Source organism: Ictidomys tridecemlineatus, chromosome 15 (genome assembly GCF_052094955.1).
Source record: "Ictidomys tridecemlineatus isolate mIctTri1 chromosome 15, mIctTri1.hap1, whole genome shotgun sequence".
In the NCBI taxonomy this organism is placed as follows: domain Eukaryota; kingdom Metazoa; phylum Chordata; class Mammalia; order Rodentia; family Sciuridae; genus Ictidomys; species Ictidomys tridecemlineatus.
The window spans coordinates 44295031-44317331 of record NC_135491.1 but is presented as its reverse complement, the minus strand read 5'-3'; the positions used below and the strand labels follow the sequence as shown (position 1 = coordinate 44317331).

General features: G+C 38.6%; 1 protein-coding gene across 3 annotated transcripts in view; it reads right to left on the bottom strand.

Annotated features, from left to right (window-relative positions):
* Positions 1 to 1401: 1401 nt before the first annotated feature.
* Positions 1402 to 22301, bottom strand: part of Ctcf (CCCTC-binding factor) — a 49196-nt gene continuing 28296 nt past the window's right edge. For 2 of the 3 annotated variants that reach the window (XM_078032516.1, XM_078032515.1), the window contains 9 exons: positions 21954 to 22124; positions 17883 to 18016; positions 14714 to 14834; positions 13961 to 14110; positions 10299 to 10459; positions 9592 to 9774; positions 8595 to 8730; positions 3984 to 4145; positions 1402 to 2914 (listed from right to left, as the gene is read on the bottom strand). In XM_078032516.1, coding sequence (XP_077888642.1) covers positions 2730 to 2914; positions 3984 to 4145; positions 8595 to 8730; positions 9592 to 9774; positions 10299 to 10459; positions 13961 to 14110; positions 14714 to 14834; positions 17883 to 18016; positions 21954 to 22124 — 1403 coding nt within the window. In that variant the 3' untranslated portion in view covers positions 1402 to 2729. The remainder of the gene's footprint in view (positions 2915 to 3983; positions 4146 to 8594; positions 8731 to 9591; positions 9775 to 10298; positions 10460 to 13960; positions 14111 to 14713; positions 14835 to 17882; positions 18017 to 21953; positions 22125 to 22301) is intronic. The other variant, XM_078032517.1, reaches the window with a different exon arrangement.

Sequence of the window (22301 nt, the reverse complement as noted above, 5' to 3'; positions counted from 1 at the left end):
TTAAAAGACCATCTTCCTGACCAGAAGCAAGGAGGGCTCATTAAGGTGCTTGCCGAGATGGGCAACAATAGACAGGGGAGATACTAGCCAAGGTGTGGAAAAGGGAATAATTATTTTTATTCTAGTACCAACTATGGTTTAATGCTGAGGAAGGGAGTTGCACAGAGACTTAGAAACTTGGCCATCTGAAGCTCCCTTTGGTGAAGCAATACAGGTGATAATAGTTTCTGCTGCTGGAGGCTTTATATTTTGTGGAGTTGCACAGGATGCATCATTATAGGCTATGCAAGAGGATCCCTTTGTAGCCTTAGCTTCACCAGAATGCCACTTTTGTGCCTACCCCAACCAAAACAAATTTACTTTCAAACTTTCAATTTGAATACAGTCAGAAATGATGGGCTATGTTGAAGATGCAAATTAACTTTAACTCATTTTCTATTATAAATGTTTATCTTTAAGAAAAATTTTTAGACAATGCTGGGAATCAAACCAAAAGCCACAAGCATGCTAGGCAAGCACTTTACCATTGTGCTACGCCCTCAGACTAAACTTTTTAAAAAATTATATGTCCACTGAAATAATTCTGGTGGTGGCCAGCCCAGGGATGGGGTGGAGGATTCATGCTCTGATAGCCTGAGGCCACTATCATTTAGTCCAAGGAGTTGACTGCCTGGTTGAGTCGTGAAACCCTTGGTTATATTTTCCTCAGAGACCCAACTGCACAAACCAACCAAAAGATGCATATATCTATCCTTTGTTATTTCTCAGAGAAAATCAGTTAAGTTGGAATTTTGGTTAAAAACCCCTACAAGTAGCTGAAACTTTTAATGTAAAATGGGTTAGAAAAGCTATCTTCTTATAAGTGGTCTGCAGCAGCAAGATGACTTTTCATTAATACATAAGCTTTCTAACATCATGCCATCCCTGGCCATGCACCACCCCCTGAAGCTTGCTAGCAGTTATATGACCTAAGAGCCTGTCCCTACATCCTGGTGGGTTTTCCCTTTCAAATGAACTTCTCGAGGGGAGGCTGGGCCCAGCTACTCTCTGATTCTCTAGCTTTAGGGACTGAACTCAGTCCTCCTTAAGCCAAGACTCTGGGACAGAACTTGCCATTGGTCCCTTCCACTTCAAGGTGCTCTGGGGTGTCCCTGCTTTGTGCATAGGGCACATGGAGGCTGGCCTTTGTCTACTCACATACACTTTTGGGGAGTTAAAACTTGCAGCGGGATGTACTCAATAGCCTGTCATCTGCCAAATCATCTCGTCTGCTGCAGAGGAAATGCCATCTTGGGGAACTGAGTTTGCATCTGAAAACTGGAGGCTGGCACAACCTGGAGCCAAGCAAAGGCTGCTTTCAGCCCCAGCAGGCAGGAATCACACAAGATGGGAGTCTTTAGAGCACTTGTTAATCCATTATGATTTATTAGCTGTACAGCAGTAAATCCTCCTCCCCAGCTTTCAACCCCATTACATATTTTATTACAGGTCTCATGTTGGCGTCCTAAAATAATGAAAAGTATCACACAGTACAGCTAAGTACAAAATGCATCAACCTAGAGTCTGATAGCTAACTGATGGCTCTCTTAAAAGCAATACACAGAAGAAAAAAGTGTTTGAAATCAGTAAGACTGAGGCTCTCTAAAAAACACATTTTAAACGTGACAGTTCATGTGCAAGAATCACTTTTTAGTTGGTTTTGCTTCACATTATTATTACTTATTTTATTTTTTAATTTTTTTGAAGATCCAAAGTTTAAATTACTGACCTAGTGAAATTTCCTGGCCCAGCGTGTCAGGGCTGCTGTGACCCACTCATAATCACCCTTCTGGCTTTTAACGGAGGATTTATAAAACACAACATTCAGCTACAAACAGAATAAAGAAAATGTCAATGGGAAATCATAACTGAAAGTTAATTGTACAAGGTTCAAATGCTGGCTCCATGGGCTGGAAATCACGACCTTCCACATGGGTATCCGTCACTAGTGGCAGCAGTCTGGGTGCTCTTCTGCTACATGATTGTGATCCGATTCCTTGTCAACATTTACACACCACCGAGTCCGTGGTAACTTAATTTGCAAGTAATTAAAATGCTGGGTTTTCTTACACTGCACTTCTTTTCAACCTCTTAATTAATGGAAAAGATTAAAATGTAAAAAAAGTTATTTACAAGCTTGACCATACCAGAAACTTTGCCAAGAAAGAGGCAAAGCTTTCGGGACAGAGCCCGATCGTAGCATGCCATACTACTGGTGTGCAGCTGACTCCCAGCAAAGGGAGTCGGGGAAAAGCAAAAGCAAAAAACAGGTTAAAAGTCTAAGTCCTTCCCAAGTCTGCATTTACAATTAAAAACTCTCTTGGGAAGAAGACCATAGAACTCTGGGAAACCCGTGACCATTCTGGAGTGGTTTACTAAATCAAGAGAGAGGGTTCAATGTCTCTGTTTCCATCTAAGAAAACTAGTTAGGCATCAACACTGTCCTCAGCACTTCACAGTAAACCCTCAGGGACTCAGAACATTCCATGATTTGCTAACATCAAACAGCAAGTTCTAGTTAAATCACATTTTTCTAACATCATCCTTGAAGTTTTTGTTCTCAGTATGTTTGGTAAAATGGTGTAAAATGATGCTTTTCCCAAAGCCAAAAGAAGAAAGGGAGAAAAATTAAGATTCGGGCCGTTTAAACACAGCCCAGAGGAGTCCTGGTGACGAGCAAGGCCCCGTCATCACCGGTCCATCATGCTGAGGATCATCTCGGGTGTGAGGTCCCCATTGGGGGCATCTGTGGTGGCTGGCTGGGCCTCTTCTTCCTCTCCCTCTACGGGCTCGGCATCTGGCTCTTTTTTTACTTCAACTATAATGTTCTCAATTGCACCTGTATTCTGGTCTTCAACCTGAATGATGGCTGTTGCTGGTAAAGAAGAGCACAAATAAAACCAATGGTACATTAAAACCCCCAAGGATTACAAGGGTCCTTTCAGATGTAACATGAATAGGAAAGCACCAGTATAGGAAAGCCCTAGTAGTGATACAGTCAATCAAAAACAAAAAACAAAAAACAAAAAAACCCACAGAAGCTAGGCATGATGGCACACAGCTGTAATCCCTGATGCAGGAAATCTCAAGTTTGATACTAGCCTCAGCAACATAGTAAGACCCTGTCTCAAATTTAAAAGAACTGGGGATATACCTCAGTGGTAGTGTGCACCTGGGTTCAATCCCTAGTACCACAAACAAAAACAAAAACCCAGGAACCAAAAATGTAGCTAATACATAAAATAAAGCCCTGATACTGTCAAAAAACAAAATTCTTACATTCAACTTCTTCTGCCTCCTAAATTACAAATTATTACTTAGTTTTCCTTGATGTAATAAATTTAAACTTTATAATAGTGAAAGAGACAGGAAATTAAAAAGGAAAAAAAAACCCACATAGCACATAACTGAGAATATTCCACGGAGTATATGAATTAGGTGATATTTTTTATTCTGCTGCTCCCCAACACTCAGAGCCCTCCCACCAGTTACAAAACACAAGATCTCTGAATCTTCTCACAGATCAAGAGGCCAGCTCTTGAATCCACAGGCCTGAATTTCTTCAGAGTGGCAATCTTAAGCACACAAATTGCTTTATCCTTCCACCCTTTAAAATTTGGCTCTTTTGCGTTCATTTCTATACCAAGTCTGCCAGCTGACTGTGACTTTGGTTATTTTGCAAATCCCACCCACGTTAACAGTACTCATCTTGTAGAACATAAGTACCCTTCTACTCTGGACTTTTTCTCCTTGAAATATAGCAGGCCTCTAGATATTTCCTCAGTAAAAACTTCTAAAAAATCATTTCCTGAGCATTTGTTCCCAGTGTGACCTTAACTTGTTTTTATGGCTGAGTTCCCATCTCCCCAAGAATACAGACACGTCTGGCTCCCCCACATGCTGGGAGAAGATGCCAGCCGACTGAGTTGAGGCGAGCAACTTACGCTGGTTCTGTTTGGGCTGGTTGGTTCTGCCAGGGGGTCGTCCTCTCCGCTTTTTGGCAGGTGGTGGGGCTGGGGTCACAGGTTGAGGTTCTGGCTCGGGTTCAATTTCTACCGCAGGTTCCTCCTCATCCTCATTGTCATCGAGATCTGGCTCAGCATTTTCTTTTCATAAAATCAAGAAGCACAGGTGGTGGAGCAAGAAGAGTAGTAGAAGAAAACAAAACAAATAATTACATATTAAATCTTTTTATTTTCCTTTAAGATAAGTCAGCCAGGCACAGTGGTACACGTCCATAATCTCAGCAATTTGGGAACCTGAACCAGGAGGATTACAAGTTTGAGGGCAGTCCAAGTAACTCAGTGAGAACCTGCCTCAAAATTAAAAAAAGGGCTGAGGATGTAGCTCAGTGGTAAACACCTCTGAATTCAATTACCAGTACCTACTCCCCCACCAAAGGAAAAAAAGCTTTTTCTGGAATTTTTGCTAACAGCATTGATATGGTAAATTGGTACTGTGCAGAAATAAGCAAATCAACTTTTATACAATTATTCACACTTTATATATATTGGGTGTTTTACTTTTTCCTTTTAGCTACTGACCTTAGAATACTGAGTTTCAAAATTAAAAAATTAAAAAAAAAATTGCTGAGAATCAAACTCAGTGCCTCACACATGCCAAGCAAGTGTGTTACTACCACTAAGCCCCAGTCCAAGCCCCTCAAAATTTTTTTACATTTATGTATGTATGAGGATCAAACCCAGTATCTCACACATCCTAGGCAAGTGTTCTACCACTGAGCTACAACCTCAGCCCAAGTTTTAAATTCTTCAACTCCATACATCAGTTGTATAGTGAAACCACAAAATAGCATTTAAGATAATAAAACAAACGTTCCCTTCGCTATATAAGGATAAAGCAGATCACTAAGTCTGAGATGGACCCTTAGAAATGAGGTTTTGTTTATCTTTGGGCAGATTTTTGTGTGTATACATACACACAAACACACACAGCAAAGAAAAAATTCTTGATGCATTGAGACATCCTAATTACTAGCAGTGGCAAGAACTCATTTGGAATTATTAGTGATTTTTATTTTTTAAAGTCAAGTTTTGAACTTAATTCTTAGTTGTAGAAGACTCAATGGGTTGGGTCCTTCTTAAAACCCTCTTAGCCTTTCCTCCATGACTAAACTATCTATCCTTGGTAAAACAGGTGATATAAAACAGGGAATTGCTACAGAAAAAACACTGACAGATAATATGGCTTTGAGTCTCAGATCTCTTACTGGATGTGTGACAACTGACCCTCTGTATCCTTAGGTCATCTCTACAGCCATCCCAATCCACTAAATAGTGATTTGAGGATTAAAAGGATCAATATGCTGGGCATGGTGGCGCATGCTTGTAATCCCAGCGGCTAGGGAGGCTGAGACAGGAGGATCATGAGTTCAAAGCCAGCCTCAGCAAAAACAAAGCACTAAGCAACTCTGTAAGACCCTGTCTCTAAAATACAAAATAGATCTGGGAATGTGGCTCAATGGTGGAGTGCCTCAGAGTTCAATTCCTGGTACAAATAGAAAAAAAAAGATTGACACAACATGTATGGCTCAGTAACTAATACATTACAATAAACAAAGCTTATTAATTTACTTTTAATATAGTGCTAAGGATTGAACCCAGTGCCTCACATATGCTAGGCAAGCCTTCTACTACTGAGCCACAACACCAACCCTTTTAAACAAAGTTTTTATTTATACTGCATATCAAATTTACAAAGTCCCTTGTATCTATTTAGGCTTCCTTACTTCACTTATTAAGAGGTACAACCCTCATTTTATAGAAAAGGTGAGAAGCTTAGTGATTTCTAAGGTATAGTAGGTAGAATGCAAACCTCTGCTCTGCTGCCCATACCTGCAGGCAGCCAAAAAGCGCTTGTTGCCCCTTGCCCATTACTGTGGCACCAAATGTATACTGCCTGTTTTCCTCCAAAAAAGTATGAATTATTAATGTACACTTGCTTTCTCTGGAATAATATGTTTAAACTTAGAGATCAGTAGGTAAATGCCTGATTTGATCCTTTAGGATGGAATGCCTTGTTTCTCAAGTAAATGAAATGCTAAGTGAAGATGTGGGGAACACACTGATAGGTGTCAGTGTGTCAAAAACAAGCTGCTTTCTTGTTGAACTTATTCAAGTCCTCAATTGCCCAAGTTGACCCAATGCCTAGAAAACTAAACAAATTCAGTCAGAATTGGGAGGAAAAGCACACAAAAAAAAGTTTAATAGGGTCAAAGGCTTATTGGCTTGGAGAGATTTTAGCAAAAAGCCTTGAAAATAGCAGGAGACTCTGGTTAATCACTGTAGATGCCCAATAAGTGGATTTCTAGAATAGGATAAACAACATTGTGTGGCCTTTGTCAGTAATGGGATGCAGTCCAGACTGACTTTCATGTTCAAGGGGTCCTAAAGAGACACTAGATAAAGGCCCAAAACCAAACTCTGTGCTCTACTGAACAGAAGCACAGAAGACAGAAAAAAGTGTAGACCCTAAAAAAGAAACCGTGTATAATCTCTTCAGCCTAAACATGCTTCTGACAGTGTGCAATTAGGAAGTGAAACTGATCTTGCTGGAGATGAACTAGGGATATGAATGAGGCAGTACCAGAAGAAAGAAGGATGAGGGAAAGCGTCTACAGCAGCAGACAGGTCTACAACTAAGAGAAACCACAGGAATCCCAAAGCTCAATGCTATCACAATCAGAAAACCTGGAATAGTTAGGGTTTTCTGACATTTCCTTGATGCCTCCCAGCAATTTCATGAAATACTTTCTTAGTCAAACAAAGGGATGCCACAAAGACTTGCAATTAAAAATCATGTGCTTTCTTTTTTCTTTTTTTGTGGTGCTATGGATTGAAGGTAGGGCCTGAAGCAGGGTAGTCCGGTGCTCTACCACTGAATCACATCTCCAGCCCTAGAGTGATGTGCTTTTATAAAAACTGAGCATCAGCCAGGAGTGGTAGCACATGCCAGTAATCCTAGGAGCTCAGGAGGCTGAAACAGGAGGATGGAGAGTTCAAAGCCAGAGGCACAGAGCAACTCAGTGAGACTCTGTCTCTAAATAGAATACAAAGTAGGACTGAGGATGTGATTTGGTGGTTGAGTGCCCCTGAGTTCAATCCCTGGTATCCCCCACAAATAAAAACAAAAACAAAAACTGAGCAAAATGATATTTCAAAGGAGGCATGCACTCAAAACCCAGAAACTGAAGAAGATACTGCATAAGATAGATTTACCTTTTTTATTTTCTGGCAGTGCTGATATTGGAACCCAGGGCCTCACTCATTCTAGGCAAGAACTCTACCCCTGAACTAGCCATACCCCAGCCCTTAAAATAGATTTTCTATTAAAAAGGGTTGAGGGTATAGGTCAGTGGTAAAGCACCTGGCTAGCATGTACGAGGCTCTGTGCTCAATTCCCAGGAAAACACACACACACACACACACACACACACACACACACACACACAGCAAGAAATTATTTTTATGTCTAATAGATTAATATGCTTATAGACTCATATCAATGTTGAGAAGCAGAAGACCTTGTTAAAATAAACAAAATTAACAAATTTTGAAAACAATTTACAATAAAACCAATAAAGTGGGCTGGGGTTGTAGCTTAGTGGTAAAGTACTTGCCTATCATATGTGAGACACTGGGTTAGATTCTCAGCATCATATATGAATAAATAAAAAAAATAAATAAAATAAAAGTCCACCAACAACTAAAAAACAACAAACAAAAAACACCCCGAGCTGAGATTGGGGTTTGGTGAAGCTCTTGCCTAGCATGTGTGGGCACTGGGTTTAGTTCTCAGCACCACATATAAATTGACAATTACAAACGAACCATCCAACCAAAACAAAAAACAAAACAAAACAAAAAACCCCCACAAAAACAAAAAACAAAACACAATTAAGTGTCTGAAGTTTCCAATAAGGTTCATTTTTTTTCATTCATTCTTTCCCACTATTTCTATCAAGCAATACCAAAATGAGGAATTCCTAGAAATATTTGGCATGGGGCTGGGGCTGTAGCTCAGTGGTAGAGCACTTGCCTAGCATGTGTGAGGCACTGGATTTGATTCTCAGCACCACATGTAAACAAATAAAGTAAAGATCCATTGACAATTTAAAAAATTGGCACCATTTATCCTCTTTCCAGTCTGATGATGGCCTTTAGGAAGTTCATTCCCTAAAATAAAACCCTCTATAACCTTTTCCATCAAAATCTCAAAATTTCAGAGTAAGGTACAGTGATGCACACTTATAATCCCTGTTATTCTGAGGCAAGAGGAACATAAATTCAAGGCCAGCCTTGGCAACTTAGCAATACCCTACCAAAAAAAGGGGTGGGGGGGCTGGTGAAATAGCTCAATGGTAGATCTCTTACCCAACATGCATGGGGCCCTGGGTTCAATTACCGAAAATAAGTTCAAAGGAAAGGAAGTAACTGTGATTTGCTCACCTCTTTATTCCACCATATGCACAAATACATCTATTAGAAACTGGCTCCAACTCTGCCATATGTAACCAAATCAAGAAATGAACTCACCACTATCAGAAGAATCTTCTTTTTTAGAGCGCATCTTTCTTTTTCTTCCACGTTTACTCTTCTTTGTTTCTCCTCCATTTTCTCCTTCTACACCATCTGGACCAGCACAATTATCAGCATGTCTTGCCATGGTGTTCTGACAAAGGAACAAACTTTCTTTCACACTACTAAAAAGCTAAGAACAGACTGGAAGCTCTCTTTATTTTATTTAGTATCAGGGGCACTTACCCACTGAGTCACACCCCTCTTTTTTATTTTGAGACAGGGTCTCACTAAGTTGCTGAGGATGGCTTTGAATCTGGGATCCTCCTGCCTCAGCTTCCAAAGTCACTGGGATTAAAGGCATGTGCTACCATGCCCAGCTCTCTTTAATAAAATTAAAATTTGGGAAATTCATATTACTCCTGAAATTTCTCTATCTTTTAAGCATGTCCCAAGCGCACTTCCCCCATTTGAGGGGAGCAGAAAAGGAGAAAAGAAGGGAAAGAGAGGACAGAACTCCCTTCAAAAGAAAAGGCTGGATCCTCAGGGGAGGCTCAGCAGCCTACGGACAGGGACAGACAATGATCAGAATAGTTCTTGGTCTTGTGCAGACTTGGCGAACATAACCCCAAGGGAAGACCCACCAGCATAGGCTAGGTGGGATGGGGCAGGTCTCAATCAAACTAAGAAATTCCTTTACACCACCAGACAATTCAAACACACTGAGTCCCCATCAGTGGAAGGGTTCACAAAAGGACAGAAAACCTTAAGATAAGGATGAGTGGCTCTTTCCAAATAATGATGAATCTCTACATTTAAAACCTCAATGGAAAACATTGAGGAATGAAAGATCAAGAATACACAATTACAGGGCTGGGTTATGGCTCAGTGGTAGAGTGCTTGCCTGGCACGTGTGAGGCCCTGGGTTCAATCCTCAGCACTGCATATAAAAAATTAAAATTAAAAGAATGCACAATTAAGAATCAGGAAGCGGATAAGATGTTTTGACCCTTACCCGACGTGTAAACGTTTTTCCACACTTAGAACAGACGAAGGCCGCAGGGACAAAGTTGGGGTCATGATAACGCTTGAAGTGCATGTCAAGGAGCTGTTTCTGACGAAAGGTCTTGTCGCAGTGGCTGCAGGCATAAGGCTTCTCCCCTGTGTGGGTGCGCTTGTGCATGATCATGTGCCTCTCCTGAAACAGTGGCATAGGGAAAAGCCTCAGAGCTTAGCATGGAGCTGTCACTTCAGCTGTTGCCTGTATGAATGTGGCTGACAGGCCTTTCCCAATCAAGGGGCTAACTCAATACTGTTTGCCAAGATGATAGCAGTCTTTACTGGGGTGCAAAATTGCTTCCAAAAGTCCTAACAGAGAGAAAGCTAATCATCCTGCTAGACTGCTTCTCCAGTATGCTAACAATCATTAGACCCAAGGAACAGATTCTTTCCTCTTTAACTCTTGGATTAAACTCCCACAGCATTCTGAGAAAGAAGGCAGTAGTCTGTCCTAGAAAAAGGTAAGATGTGACTGAACAAAACATCAGCTAGAAACCCAGATACAATTGACAAGAAACATGACCTTTCATTTTAGTGTCTTTCCTCATAAACCACATTTGGAAAATACTACCCAGTAGCCACCATACTATATATACAAAAGCCCTATGATTATGCCTGACATGATTAAAGCATCAATATCTTTCTAACTATGATGATCCTTACCTGTCTACAAGCGTAATCACACTGGTCACACTTAAAGCGTTTCTCGTTTTTGTGCGATTTCTGGTGCTGAATGAGAGCATAGCGCTCATGAAACACAGCATCACAGTAACGGCATTTCTTGCCTTGCTCAATATAGGAATGCTGCTTTCTCAAGTGGACACCTGAAAACACAAAACCAAGTCCAACTTGTAAAAACACAAACAAACATTGCAGTAAGTTAATACTATATTTCTTCTATTTCTTGGAAAATTTCAGAGATTGGGGATGTAAAACACTAGCCTAGCATGCATGGCTTAGAAAACTAGGCTCTGGGTTCAATCCCTGGTACCACACACACACAAAAAGGACAAGACTAATGATAGATGAAGGAAAGACCTGTTAAGATTATCCAAACAGGATAGGTACAAGATGGCAGCTTGGACAAGGAGGATGGTATTGGATGTAGAAGAGGAAGAAGTGATAGGAGATTCAGGAAGATGAGTTAATAGGAGTTAGTGACTAAATATGGAGTGAGCAGGTGCCAGGGATAACCTCTAGGATTTTGGCTTAGAAAACTGGGTAGGTGGTAAAGCCATTTACTGAGATAAAGAATAGTAGAAAAGAATGAAGACCAATCTATCTCTTGTGGTGGGGGAGGTATAGGCCAGTTTTATACATGCTGAATATGAAATGCCAGTGATATCAAAGGAGGGATGGGGATAGCAAGAGATAGATGGTTGTATAAGTTTAACTTAAAGGAAAAAAATCTGGTGTAGGAACATAAACTTAGGAGGAAGGGGGAAAAATAAACTTCCATTGGTTTTGGGAGAAACTTATTTGATAGCTCCTAGGCAATTAAGTGCCTAATAAGGGTTTGTTATGTTTGACTTTTTCTATAGATATCATGTAAATTAAAAAAAGACATCCAAGGTATTTACTTGCACATCAATTTTTTTTTTTTTTTTTTTTTTTTTTTTTTTTGGTGGTGCTAGGGATTGAACCCAGAGCCTTGTGCATGCAAGGCATGCATTCTACCTACTGAGTTATTCTCCAGCCCCAAAGTGAGTAATTTTTTAAAATGGAATAACCTGGACAGTGTCGTAATGGTTCGTGTTTCCTATGAGAATATTGGTTTAGATTATAGTTTCTATATGACAAAACCCAATAAATCCCTTTTCTCTACCTGAAGACAGTGCCTTTTAAATCTTCCTAACAAAGGCCTTACTAGTGGAATAAAATGAACATGTGAACTGTGAATCTTTTTGTGTGTGTGTATGTGTGTGTGTGGTGCTAGAGATAGAACCCAGGGCTTTGTGCATGTGAGGCAAATACTCTACCAACTGAACTATATCCCCAGCCCTTGGGACCTGTGAATCATATGTGAAGCACAAAACCTCTGCTTTCAAATTCATGGTTTCATCTTAAAAATGTGTGTTAGTTTGCATTTTGGTCAACATAGTCATATTAATATAAAAATGTGTTAAGGTACCAGCTGAAGTTTTAACTTTCCTTAAAATTTTTTCAGTAAAACCAGTGCTGCAGAAAGACAGGCCATTTATGCAGCAGCTAGATATGTTGCTGCTAAGGCCTGGGTACTTAGATATACAACCCAGTGTGAGCAATGGGCCAAGAGAACTTGAGAACTTAAGTTCACCTTTGTCACTCATAAACTATGTCATATAGCTTTAGATAAAGATACCTCCCTGGTTCTCAGGCTCATTACCTATAAAATCAGAATAAGACATGCCATTTTTACCTCATGTAGATGTAAAGATCAAATAAGCAAAAAAGTAAAAGAATAAAAGAAGAAGTCTAAAAACCGAACAATGTAATTAAAAGTAAAAATATTTATAAGTGTGTTAGGATTGTAGCTTGGTGGAAGAGCACTGAACTATCATGTGAGACCGTGGTTTGACAGGGCTGGGAGATATGAACAATGTTCAAGGAGCAGCATCTTTTGGACAGAGAAAACACTGGGCAGTATTTTTATTTCTTCTGTTGAGATGTAATCTTGCTATGTTGTCCAGGCTGACCTTAAACTCCTGGGCTCAAGTGATCTCTTGCCTCAGCCTTCTGAGAAGCTGGGACTATAGACACAATCCACCATGCCAGTCAGCTCTATATGTCTTTTTGGGGTACTGGGGATTGAACCTAGGGGTGCCATACCACTGAGCCACATCCCCAGCTCTTTTTATTTTTTATTTTGAGACAGGGTCCCATTAAGTTGTTTAGGGCCTTGCTATATTGCTGAGGCTGGCCTCAATCTTGTGACCTCTCGAGTCTCTGGAATTACAGTTGTGTGCCACCACATCCAGTTTCTACATTTCTTTTCCTAATTAGAAAAACAGCTGAGCATGGTGGTGCACACCTGTAATTCCAGCAGGCAGAAGGACTGCAAGTTCAAAGCTAGCCTCAGCAACCACGAGGCGCTAAGCAACTCAGTGAGACCACGTCTCTAAATAAAATACAAAATAGGCCTGGGGGATGTGGCTCAGTGGTTGAATGCCCCCAAGTTCAAACCCAGTACCAAAAAAAAAAAAAAAAAAAAAAAAAGAGTTCTGGGGATATGGCTCAGTGGTTAAGCATTCTTGGATTCAATTCCTGATATCAAAATAAATAAATAGGGACTGGGGTTGTGGCTTAGCGGTAAAGCATTCACCTAGCACGTGTGAGGCGTTGGGTTAGATCCTTAGTACCATATAACAATAAATAAAGACATTGTGTCCAACTACAACTGGAAAAAAAATTTTTTAAATTTAATTAATAAATAAAATAAATCAAATAAGAAAATCAAAGGGAGAAATCTAGGTGACCATAATTTAAAATATGGGTCACAATAAAATTTGTTATTGAGGGCTGGAGATGTGGCTCAAGCAGTGGAGTGCTTGCTTGGCATGCATGCAGCCCGGGTTCGATCCTCAGCATCACATACAAATAAAGATGTTATATCCGCTGAAAACTAAAAAATAAAAATATTTAAAAATTCTCTCTCTCTTTCTTAAAAAAATAAATAAAATAAATAAAATTTGTTATTGAAAAATAAGATGTCTTTTTTTTTTTTTTTTGGTCTTAGGGATCAAACCAGCGTATGCTCTACAATTGAACTGTATCCCCCATTCCCTTTTATTTTGAGACAGGGTCTCATTAAATTGCTTTGGCTGGCCTTGAACTTGTGATTCTCCAGCCTTAGTTTCCAGTCACTAGGATTATAGGAGTGTGCAAACATGCCTGGATTTAAACTCTACTTCTATGCAAACTCTAGCTTATTTATTTATGAGAATAGTTAGACCACTAAAAGAATAGTTACCAACAAAGCAATTCAATTATTTAGAGAAACTACAAATGTTCTGGAAAATCTGAAGCGGCTCAACCTTACTTTGAATTATAGTATGTCACTTTCCTATATGGGGAAAGAAAGCTAGTAATTCAAGGTATATTGTTTCCTCTCATTAGTTTCCATCAATTTATTTATGATTTATATTCAGGACAGGATTTCATAGCTTCACTATAGGAAGAGAGAAGATCAAAGAAAAGAAAAATAGCAGCTAAGCAATTTTTCAATAAATGGCAGGACCACATACAAGACATTTTTTAAGAGTTAGAAGGTAAAGTTATTTATGTCTTCATATTTTTATGAATCATTCAAAAAATGTTTTTAATTTGCCTCTAGTAAATTTACTTACCCAGATCACTTTTTCTGGCTATGACAGTGTCACAGTGGGGACAGTGAAATTTGGCCACATTTTCTGTGTGCTTCTGTAAGATGTGCATCTTCATGGTACCACTCTGGGTAAACCGAGCATGACAAATATAACATTCATAAGGTTTTTCTCCTTAAAAGGAAATACAGAATGAACAAATTAAATGAATAAATACTATGATATAGATGGAGGGTAACAGAAGTGGCTGATATGCTGGGCCACAGAATTTCCAGGTCTTTTTTGGAAAGCTAAAACTCAGTCTCAGCACCCAGCTTGTTCGTATCTTCAGAGATGACAAATCCTAAACTGCTAAAGGCCGCCTCTACCCAGCTCTGATATGGAATTCTTCACATTAGGAAAAAGGTAGTTCTTTATAGCAATGCTTACCTTTGTGGGCAACTAGGCAGAGGATCTACAACTTTTCCTTTTTAGAAAAAGAGACTACTTTGGCAAACTGAACATAAAAGTTAAGATTATATATCCAGACTTTTAGAGTAAAAACTCTAGATTTTAAAATTTCATACTATTTCTCTCTCAAAAATACTATTTCCATGTTGTAGAACAACTCAAAGCTGAACAAAGCAACATCTACTCTCTTTTTTGAAGTAATAATTCAGATGATATGCCAGAGCCTTTGTTAGCAGCCTTCCATTCAAATAGGCATGGGACCATGTGGTAGTTCACAGGATCCCATGGGATAAACGCAGCTCATTAATAACAAGGGAGAAGTCCTACCTGAATGGGTTCTCATGTGCCTTTTCAGTTTGTATGTGTCCCTGCTGGCATAACTGCACAAACTGCACTGGAACGGGCGCTCTCCAGTATGAGAGCGGATGTGACGTTTTAATTTGCTGACCTGAAATATGAAAGTAACCAAATCACTTACACTTCTATTAATAGATTTTAACATGAGTACTGTGGGTTAGGCACAAAAGCTTAGTTTTGGGTTTTGAAGCTAGAAAAAGTTGAAAAGATATTTCTTTCCATTCATTATTTGCCTCCAAAGCCCTATCATATTCTAAGGGAAGGGAGTAAATGGAAAGGGGCCTAGGTAAGTCAAGATTGATCACCAATATTTATTTAAGCTAGAAGACAGGTATGTGGGGGAGTAGTATGCTCTTCCACATATATCTCCTTTCTGCTACTGTTCCAGGTCCTTACGCATGACAGGCAAGTACCCTACAATTAAGTTATATCTCAAGTTCTTCTCTATATGTGAAATTTTTTGTAAAAATCTTTAAAAATCCATGTCTACTTATGGATCAATTTTCTCCAAAATTCAAATCCAAGTGTGTGATTTAATTTCTTCTTCCATATCATAAGCATTTCCTAGCCAAGCTGGGCTCTAGGGGCATCTCATTTCTCTTCCTCATCACTTTCTATTGTTTAAGTCTCCTACTGGGTACTCTATGCCAAACTGACTCTCAAAGTTGACTCTAAGTGCTTTGAACACTCACTAAATCTTTTTTTTTTTTAAATATTTTTTTTAGTTGTTGATGGACTTTATTGTCTTTATTTTTATGTGGTGCTGAGATTTGAACCTAGTGCCTCATGCATGCTAGGCAAGCACGCTACCACTGAGCCACAACCCTAACCCTCACTAAATCTTTCACTCAAAATTTTTAAAGTATTCTGATTTTAAGAAAAACACTATTGTAATTATGTAATACACTAAACTTTCACACTTGGTAAGTGGTCAGATAACTATGCTAGCAGCATTACTGAATGTTCTCTCTCTCTCTCTCTTAGTACTCTATCATGAAGTTACCCCTCCAGACCCCAAATCCAAAACTTTGAGCACTGACATAATGTTATCAAGTGGAAAATGCCACACCTGACCTCATAAATAATGGGTCACAGTCAAAAGAGATACATACTAAAAATACTGTATAAAATTATTTTTAGGGCTGGGGATGTGGCTCAAGCGGTAGCGTGCTCGCCTAGCATGCGTGCGGCCCGGGTTCGATCCTCAGCACCACATACCAACAAAGATGTTGTGTCTGCTGAGAACTAAAAATTAAATATTAAAAATTCTCTCTCTCTCTCTCTCTCTCCTCTCTCACTCTCTCTTAAAAAAAATTATTTTTAGTCTATGTATATAAAAGCTGTATACCAAACGTACATGAACTTTTGTGTTTAGACTTGGGTCCTATAGTCTTTAAATATACACAAACATTCCAAGATTCAAAAAAATTTTCAAGAAATATGAAATATTTCTAGTCCCAAGCATTTCAGGTTATAAATACTCAATCTACATACTACCGATTTCTAGGGGATGGAGATATAGCTCAGCTGTAAGAGCTTTGCTCAGCATGTGCAAAGATCTGTTTTGAATCCCTAGCACTGGGGGAAAAATGACTGATTTCTGTATCTTTCTGTGTCTGATCACTCTACTCTTCTTCCTTACCACTCTTCCTGCTCTAAGTCATTGAGCTAATAATTTTGGATTTCATCAGCAAACAAGTATATCTGAAAAAAAAAATGACTACTTTGTCTTTCCATTTATAATTCATTTTTTATTTTCTTCAATTAGCTAGAATTTCTAGTAGGAGTGAATAAATCATTTTGTTCCAGATTTTAATGGGAACACTTTCAATATTTCAGAGTTATTAGGGTGGGTTTACTATAGGTTCTTGATAATATATGCCTGACTCATATTAAAGAAGTTTCTGCTTTTTTTTAAATAAGGAAAATTTATATATATATTTATTTATTTTAGTTGTAGGTGAACACAATACCTTTATTTTATTTATGTGGTTCTGAGGGTCGAACCCAGGGCCTCACACATGGGAGACAAGCACTCTACTGCTGAGCCCCAGCCCCAGCTCAAGAAGTCAAAAGAAGTTTTTACTTTTAACCTATAGGGACTTCATATAGTAACAAGAATTAAATTTTATAGTTTTTCCCCTTAGATATCTACGGAAATGGTCGTATAATTTTTCTTTAGCCACTCAATGTACTGTATTATCAATAATTTCCTAATCATTAAAAATAATTTCATATACTTGTGCCACAGATACACTCAAATAATCATTTACTCTTAAGTACATTATTAGATTTGGTTAATTTGGTTTTTTTAAAAAATAAATTTGGTTTATTGAAGTGAATTTTTTTTTTTTTGGTGGTGCTGGCGATTGAACCCAGGGCCTTGTGCATGTGAGGCGAGCACTCTACTACCCGAGCTATATCCCCAGCCCCTTGGTTAATATATTTTGCTTCTCTGTGAAAATAATATAGTTTTCTTTTTGGTAGTATCCCTATCCAGTTTTGACAAGAGAATAGCCTCAAACAGTAAAATTAGTAAAACATTCTTTCCTCCTACCCACAAGTGCTATTGAACCCAGGGCTACACCTAAGTGGTCTACCACCACATCCTCAGCCCCAAACCTTCCAAGTGATTTAGGTATAATTATTTATTTCTTCAAAGTTTAGTAGAACTTGCCTGCAATAACATATGGAATCTGTACTCAATTTTAATAAGTAAAAATTTCTTTTTTTTTTCTTTTTAAAGAGAGGAGAGAGAGAGAGAGAGAGAGAGAGAGAGAGAGAGAGAGAGAGAGAGAGAGAGAGAGAGAGAGAGAGAGAGAGACTGACTTTTTTTTTTTTAGTTTTCGGTGGATACAACATTTTTGTTTTTTTAATGTGGTGCTGAGGATCGAACCCAGTGCCCCGCATGTGCCAGGCGAACGCATTACCACTTGAGCCACATCCCCAGCCCCAATAAGTAAAAATTTCATAGTCATTACAATTTTTTTTTTTTAGGGAAGGCTGTGTGTATTTGACTGTTAATAATCTACTAGATTTTCTACCTCATCTTAAAGGCATTTCAGATTTTTATTATCTTCAAACTGAAATCATGATCTACTTCCTTAAGAAAGGTTCTGACAAGGAGCTGAACACTCACTTCTACACTGGCATAATCACACATGGAACACTTAAATGGCTTCTCGTGGGTGTGTTTGTAACGACGATGCCGCACCAATTCTCCACTGGTCACAAAGGCCATGTCGCAGTCTGGGCACTTGTGAGGACGAGTACCTACAGAAATGAGGGGATAAGAGGAAGAACAAGGAAAAGGGCAGTTAGAAACAGAGAGTTCGATGTGTGGAACAGAATTAGTGCATGAGATTGGATCCTAGTCATCCCTTCAATTCTGCACTAGACTGAGAATACCTCTACAAATTGTGGGAAGACCCAGCTGAATTTAAAACACTAGTTTCAGGATATGAAAACACTTGCCAAACTTTATTATTTATTTATTTATTTCTCTCTCTCTCTATCTTTCAGTGCTAGGGATTGAACCCAGCAGTGCCTAACTACTAAACTACATTCCCAGCTCTTTTTATTTTGAACCAGGGTCTCCCAAAGCTGCTGAGGTCATCTTGAAATCCTCCTGCCTCAGCTTCCTGAGATGCTGGGATTACAGGCATGTGTCAACATGTCTGGTTTCAGTTTCTCTTAATTACCCACTTCAATCTGTTGCCTTTGGACATAAAATCCTTCTTATCTCTGTTTTGTGAATATCCTGGTCACTATGGATTAAAAGTTAATAAAAAACTACATCTGCTTCAACCCTTGCTAAATAAAATATATAACTGTGATGTTTTATCAAATATAGGTCACAGAATTAATGGATCTGACTAGATCATTATTCATTAAGTCTTATTGTTTTATGATTATAAATAACAGGGCCACTGGACTGTCCATATCCTGAAACTTTTTTCTTTCAACACAAACACACAAATTTGTTTTCTTGTTCTTCTTTTTCTTTTTTTTTTTTTTTTGTTTGGTACTGGGAATTGAACCCAGGAGGACTTAACCACTGAGCCACATCCTCAGCCCTTTGAGATGCTTAGGGCCTTGCTAAATTGCTGACTGGTTTTGAACCCAAGATCCTCCTGTCTCAGCCTCTTGGGCCTTTGGGATTACAGGCATGTACCACTGCACCCAGCACAAACTTTTCTATATAAATTTGTTCTAATAAGAAATTACAGGGGCTTATCAAAGACTTCACAAAGTAGTCCTGCTTTTTATGTAATTTCTACAGACTACTTTTTAAAGTATATCCATATTTAATGTTCTGTAATCTGAATGTCAATTTATTCAATATTTAAACTTTTGGGGGGGCAGTAGGGATTCAACCCAGGGGTACTCTGCCACTGAGCTACATTCTAAGCCATTCTTCCTTTTATTCTGAGATAGGGACTCACTAACCTTCTAAGGCTGGCCTTGAACTTGTGATCCTCTTGCCAAAGTCTCTTAAATCACTAGGATTTCAGGTGCACACCACTATGTCTGGCTATATTTAAACATTTTTAATGAATATCATATCCTCTATATCTCGTTTTTGCTGAAAAAAATCTTAGTGATTTTAATATACCCTCACATAGTAGTTCTATAACTGATCTTTTCCAGCTACTTTGCAAATAAGGCTGACAGCATAACACAGTGCTATTTTTATAGACTTACTCAGATACTAGGAACTCTAATTGTGGACAGCAGGTAAAGGCTGACAGCAGATAATACCAAATATTAAAAAAAATTAAAAAGAAAAAAGAAAAAAAAGGCTACCTTTGAGAATGGAATCAGGAAGTGTCACAATGTAATGAACGGGACTAGCCATACATAGAAATGATTAAGAAAATGAAGAGAATCCTGGAGTACAAAGTTTGACTAGAGTATTATAGGAACTAAGAAATTCCAGGACATTTATTTGCTCAATTTGCTTCTTTGGTACCACTGAAGATGTAAGAGTGAAAGAGTTCTTTCTGTGATGTACGTAGTCTGGTGGTACAGGTAAATAAATTAAAACAAACATGAAGAAAAGGAAAGCAACATTCATTTCTGTTAGGACAAGGTAAGCTGAAAAATAACTTGTGGTGTTCACCTAGTACTATCTAGCAGGGAGTTAAGAGGCCTGTCTCTGGTAGAAACAAACATGGCAATTAGCAAAGAAGTGGACACAAGTGTGGAGCAGGGGTTTCCATCAGACTATATCATATGACCACCTATGTCCCTCTGCTGAAGGTCCATGTTCACCAAGTCACCTTTCATTTGCTTTAACATCCTGACATAGGCAAGGGTGCCCTCTAGAATGTATTACAACTGCATTTAGAAAATGGATACATACCTGAATGTTACAGGCTTGTTAGTAGGATGAATCAGTCCTACCAAAACAGCTCTGGGGAACCTACTGAACTTATTCTCAAAGCTGAGGACTAAATCAGGACAGAGTACCTATATCCAAGTACACCCATCTTAGCTTATCTTAATACAGGGTAAAGCTACTTTAATTTAATGCTCCTGTTATAGTATCTTCAAAGCATCAAATAAATCATATTATCGGGCTGGGGTTGTAGCTCAGTGGTGGAGAGCTTGCCTAGCACATGTGAGGTGCCGGATTCCATCCCCAGTATCACATGAAAATAAATAAAGGTATTGTGTCCATCTACAACTAAAAAAACACAAAAACAAACCAAAACATATAAGTAAAATGTAGAGGGATGTTATAAAATGACTAAGTCACACTAGCAAAGAATATATTTGTGTAAAACTTATTGATTGTAGGCCAACAGACACTCATTCATCTGGCAACCAGGACATCAAAAACAAGAGTAGTAACAGAGATTCAGGAGGTTAAGGTAGAAGAATGGTAAGTTGATAAAGTATCCCTACATCAAATCTCTAGTACCCTCCTATACATACACACACACAGAGTTGTCATATAAAATAAGGTGGAGAACAACGAGAGAAGAAAAACTATTATGCTTGAGGTAGAGACTATGGATAGAAGAAACTATTCTGCATGAAAAACCAAGTTGAGAGAACTTATAACCAAATACTACACTGAAAATACAAAGTGTCCAAAACAGACTAATAAAGAAACCTAGTGCAGAAATCTCTCCACTATAACCTGTCTATAACCAACAAAAAGCTATAATAGAATATCTGAACATTCCATTAAAGTATGCCTGGCACTTAAACAAATGAATGTCCGAACTATCAGAAAGATGCCTTAAACTTGCCATTCTCAGGTTATGAATTACTTATCTTTCCTTGTGGTAAAACAACCAGGAACAGAAAATGCCAGTTCTTACAAAGGTAAAATTTTACTTCTATTTCTAATATCCTTTTTCATAGTGCAGGCATTTGTTACCTGAGACTGTATGAGATAATTTTTGTTTTTTTTTTGTGTGTGGTGCTGGGGATTTAACCCAGGGTCTCGTGCATGCAAGGCAAGCACTCCACCAACTGAGCTACATCCCCAGCCCAGAACTGCTTTTGTGTGTGTGTCATTGTTGCTAAACCTCAACAACACAGCTGGATATTGTGGTGCACACCTGACACTTGAGAGGCTGAGGCAGGAGGACTGCAAGTTTGAGTACAGCCTCAAGTCCGTGTTTCAAAATAAATAACAATAAAACAAAACAAAAAAAACCCTAAAAAATTTTTGACAAAAACAAAACAACAAAAAACCTCACAACATCATGGTTAAGTCTTCAGGAATTATTCCAGGAAACTATGATAATCTTTTTCTGGATCATCACCCTTGTATCATTTGGATTATATCCCACTCAGCTTTTTTTTTTTTTTGTAGTGGGAATTGAACCCAGGGGTGCTTAACCACTGAGCCCATCCCCAGCCCTTTTTTATATTTTATTTAGAGATGAAGTCTCACTGAGTTGCTAAGTGCCAATTTAATTGCTGAGGGTGGCTCTGAACTTGCGATTCTCCTGCCTCAGCTTCCCAAATTGCTGGGATTACAGGCATGCTGCGCTGGGCCCCCACTAAGCTTTCTTGACATTTGCATTTAACTAATGTAACTACAGCGTACCTGCTTATGGTAAAGTCAAGATTACAAAAAGGACACAACAAAAAAAAATCTTCCTTCTTTAACTTCCTATTTCAATCAGCTTAGATAAAACCCAAGTTTTAACCTTTATCATGTTGTAGCCCCCACATTCTTATCCGGCACCTGTGTGTGTGTTAAGGTGATTCCTCAAGAGGGTGACTGTTCTGAATGCCCTGCCACAGAGATGGCACTTATGTGGTCTCTCATCAGTGTGACTTTTCATGTGACGATCCAAATTTGAACGCCGTGGACACGTGTAACTGCAAAGCTCACACTGGAATGTCTTCTTTACACCTATATACAAAATAAAACACTTACTTGCTGCAGGGTTTCAAGGTGTTAAAATTAAGCCCAATTCTTAATTCTTACAAATATATATTATTCACCTTTATAATGAACTCAATCATACTAAATTAAAATTATCTCATCATTAATAGATTTACTTCTTTTTCTTTTAGGACTTACAAAAAA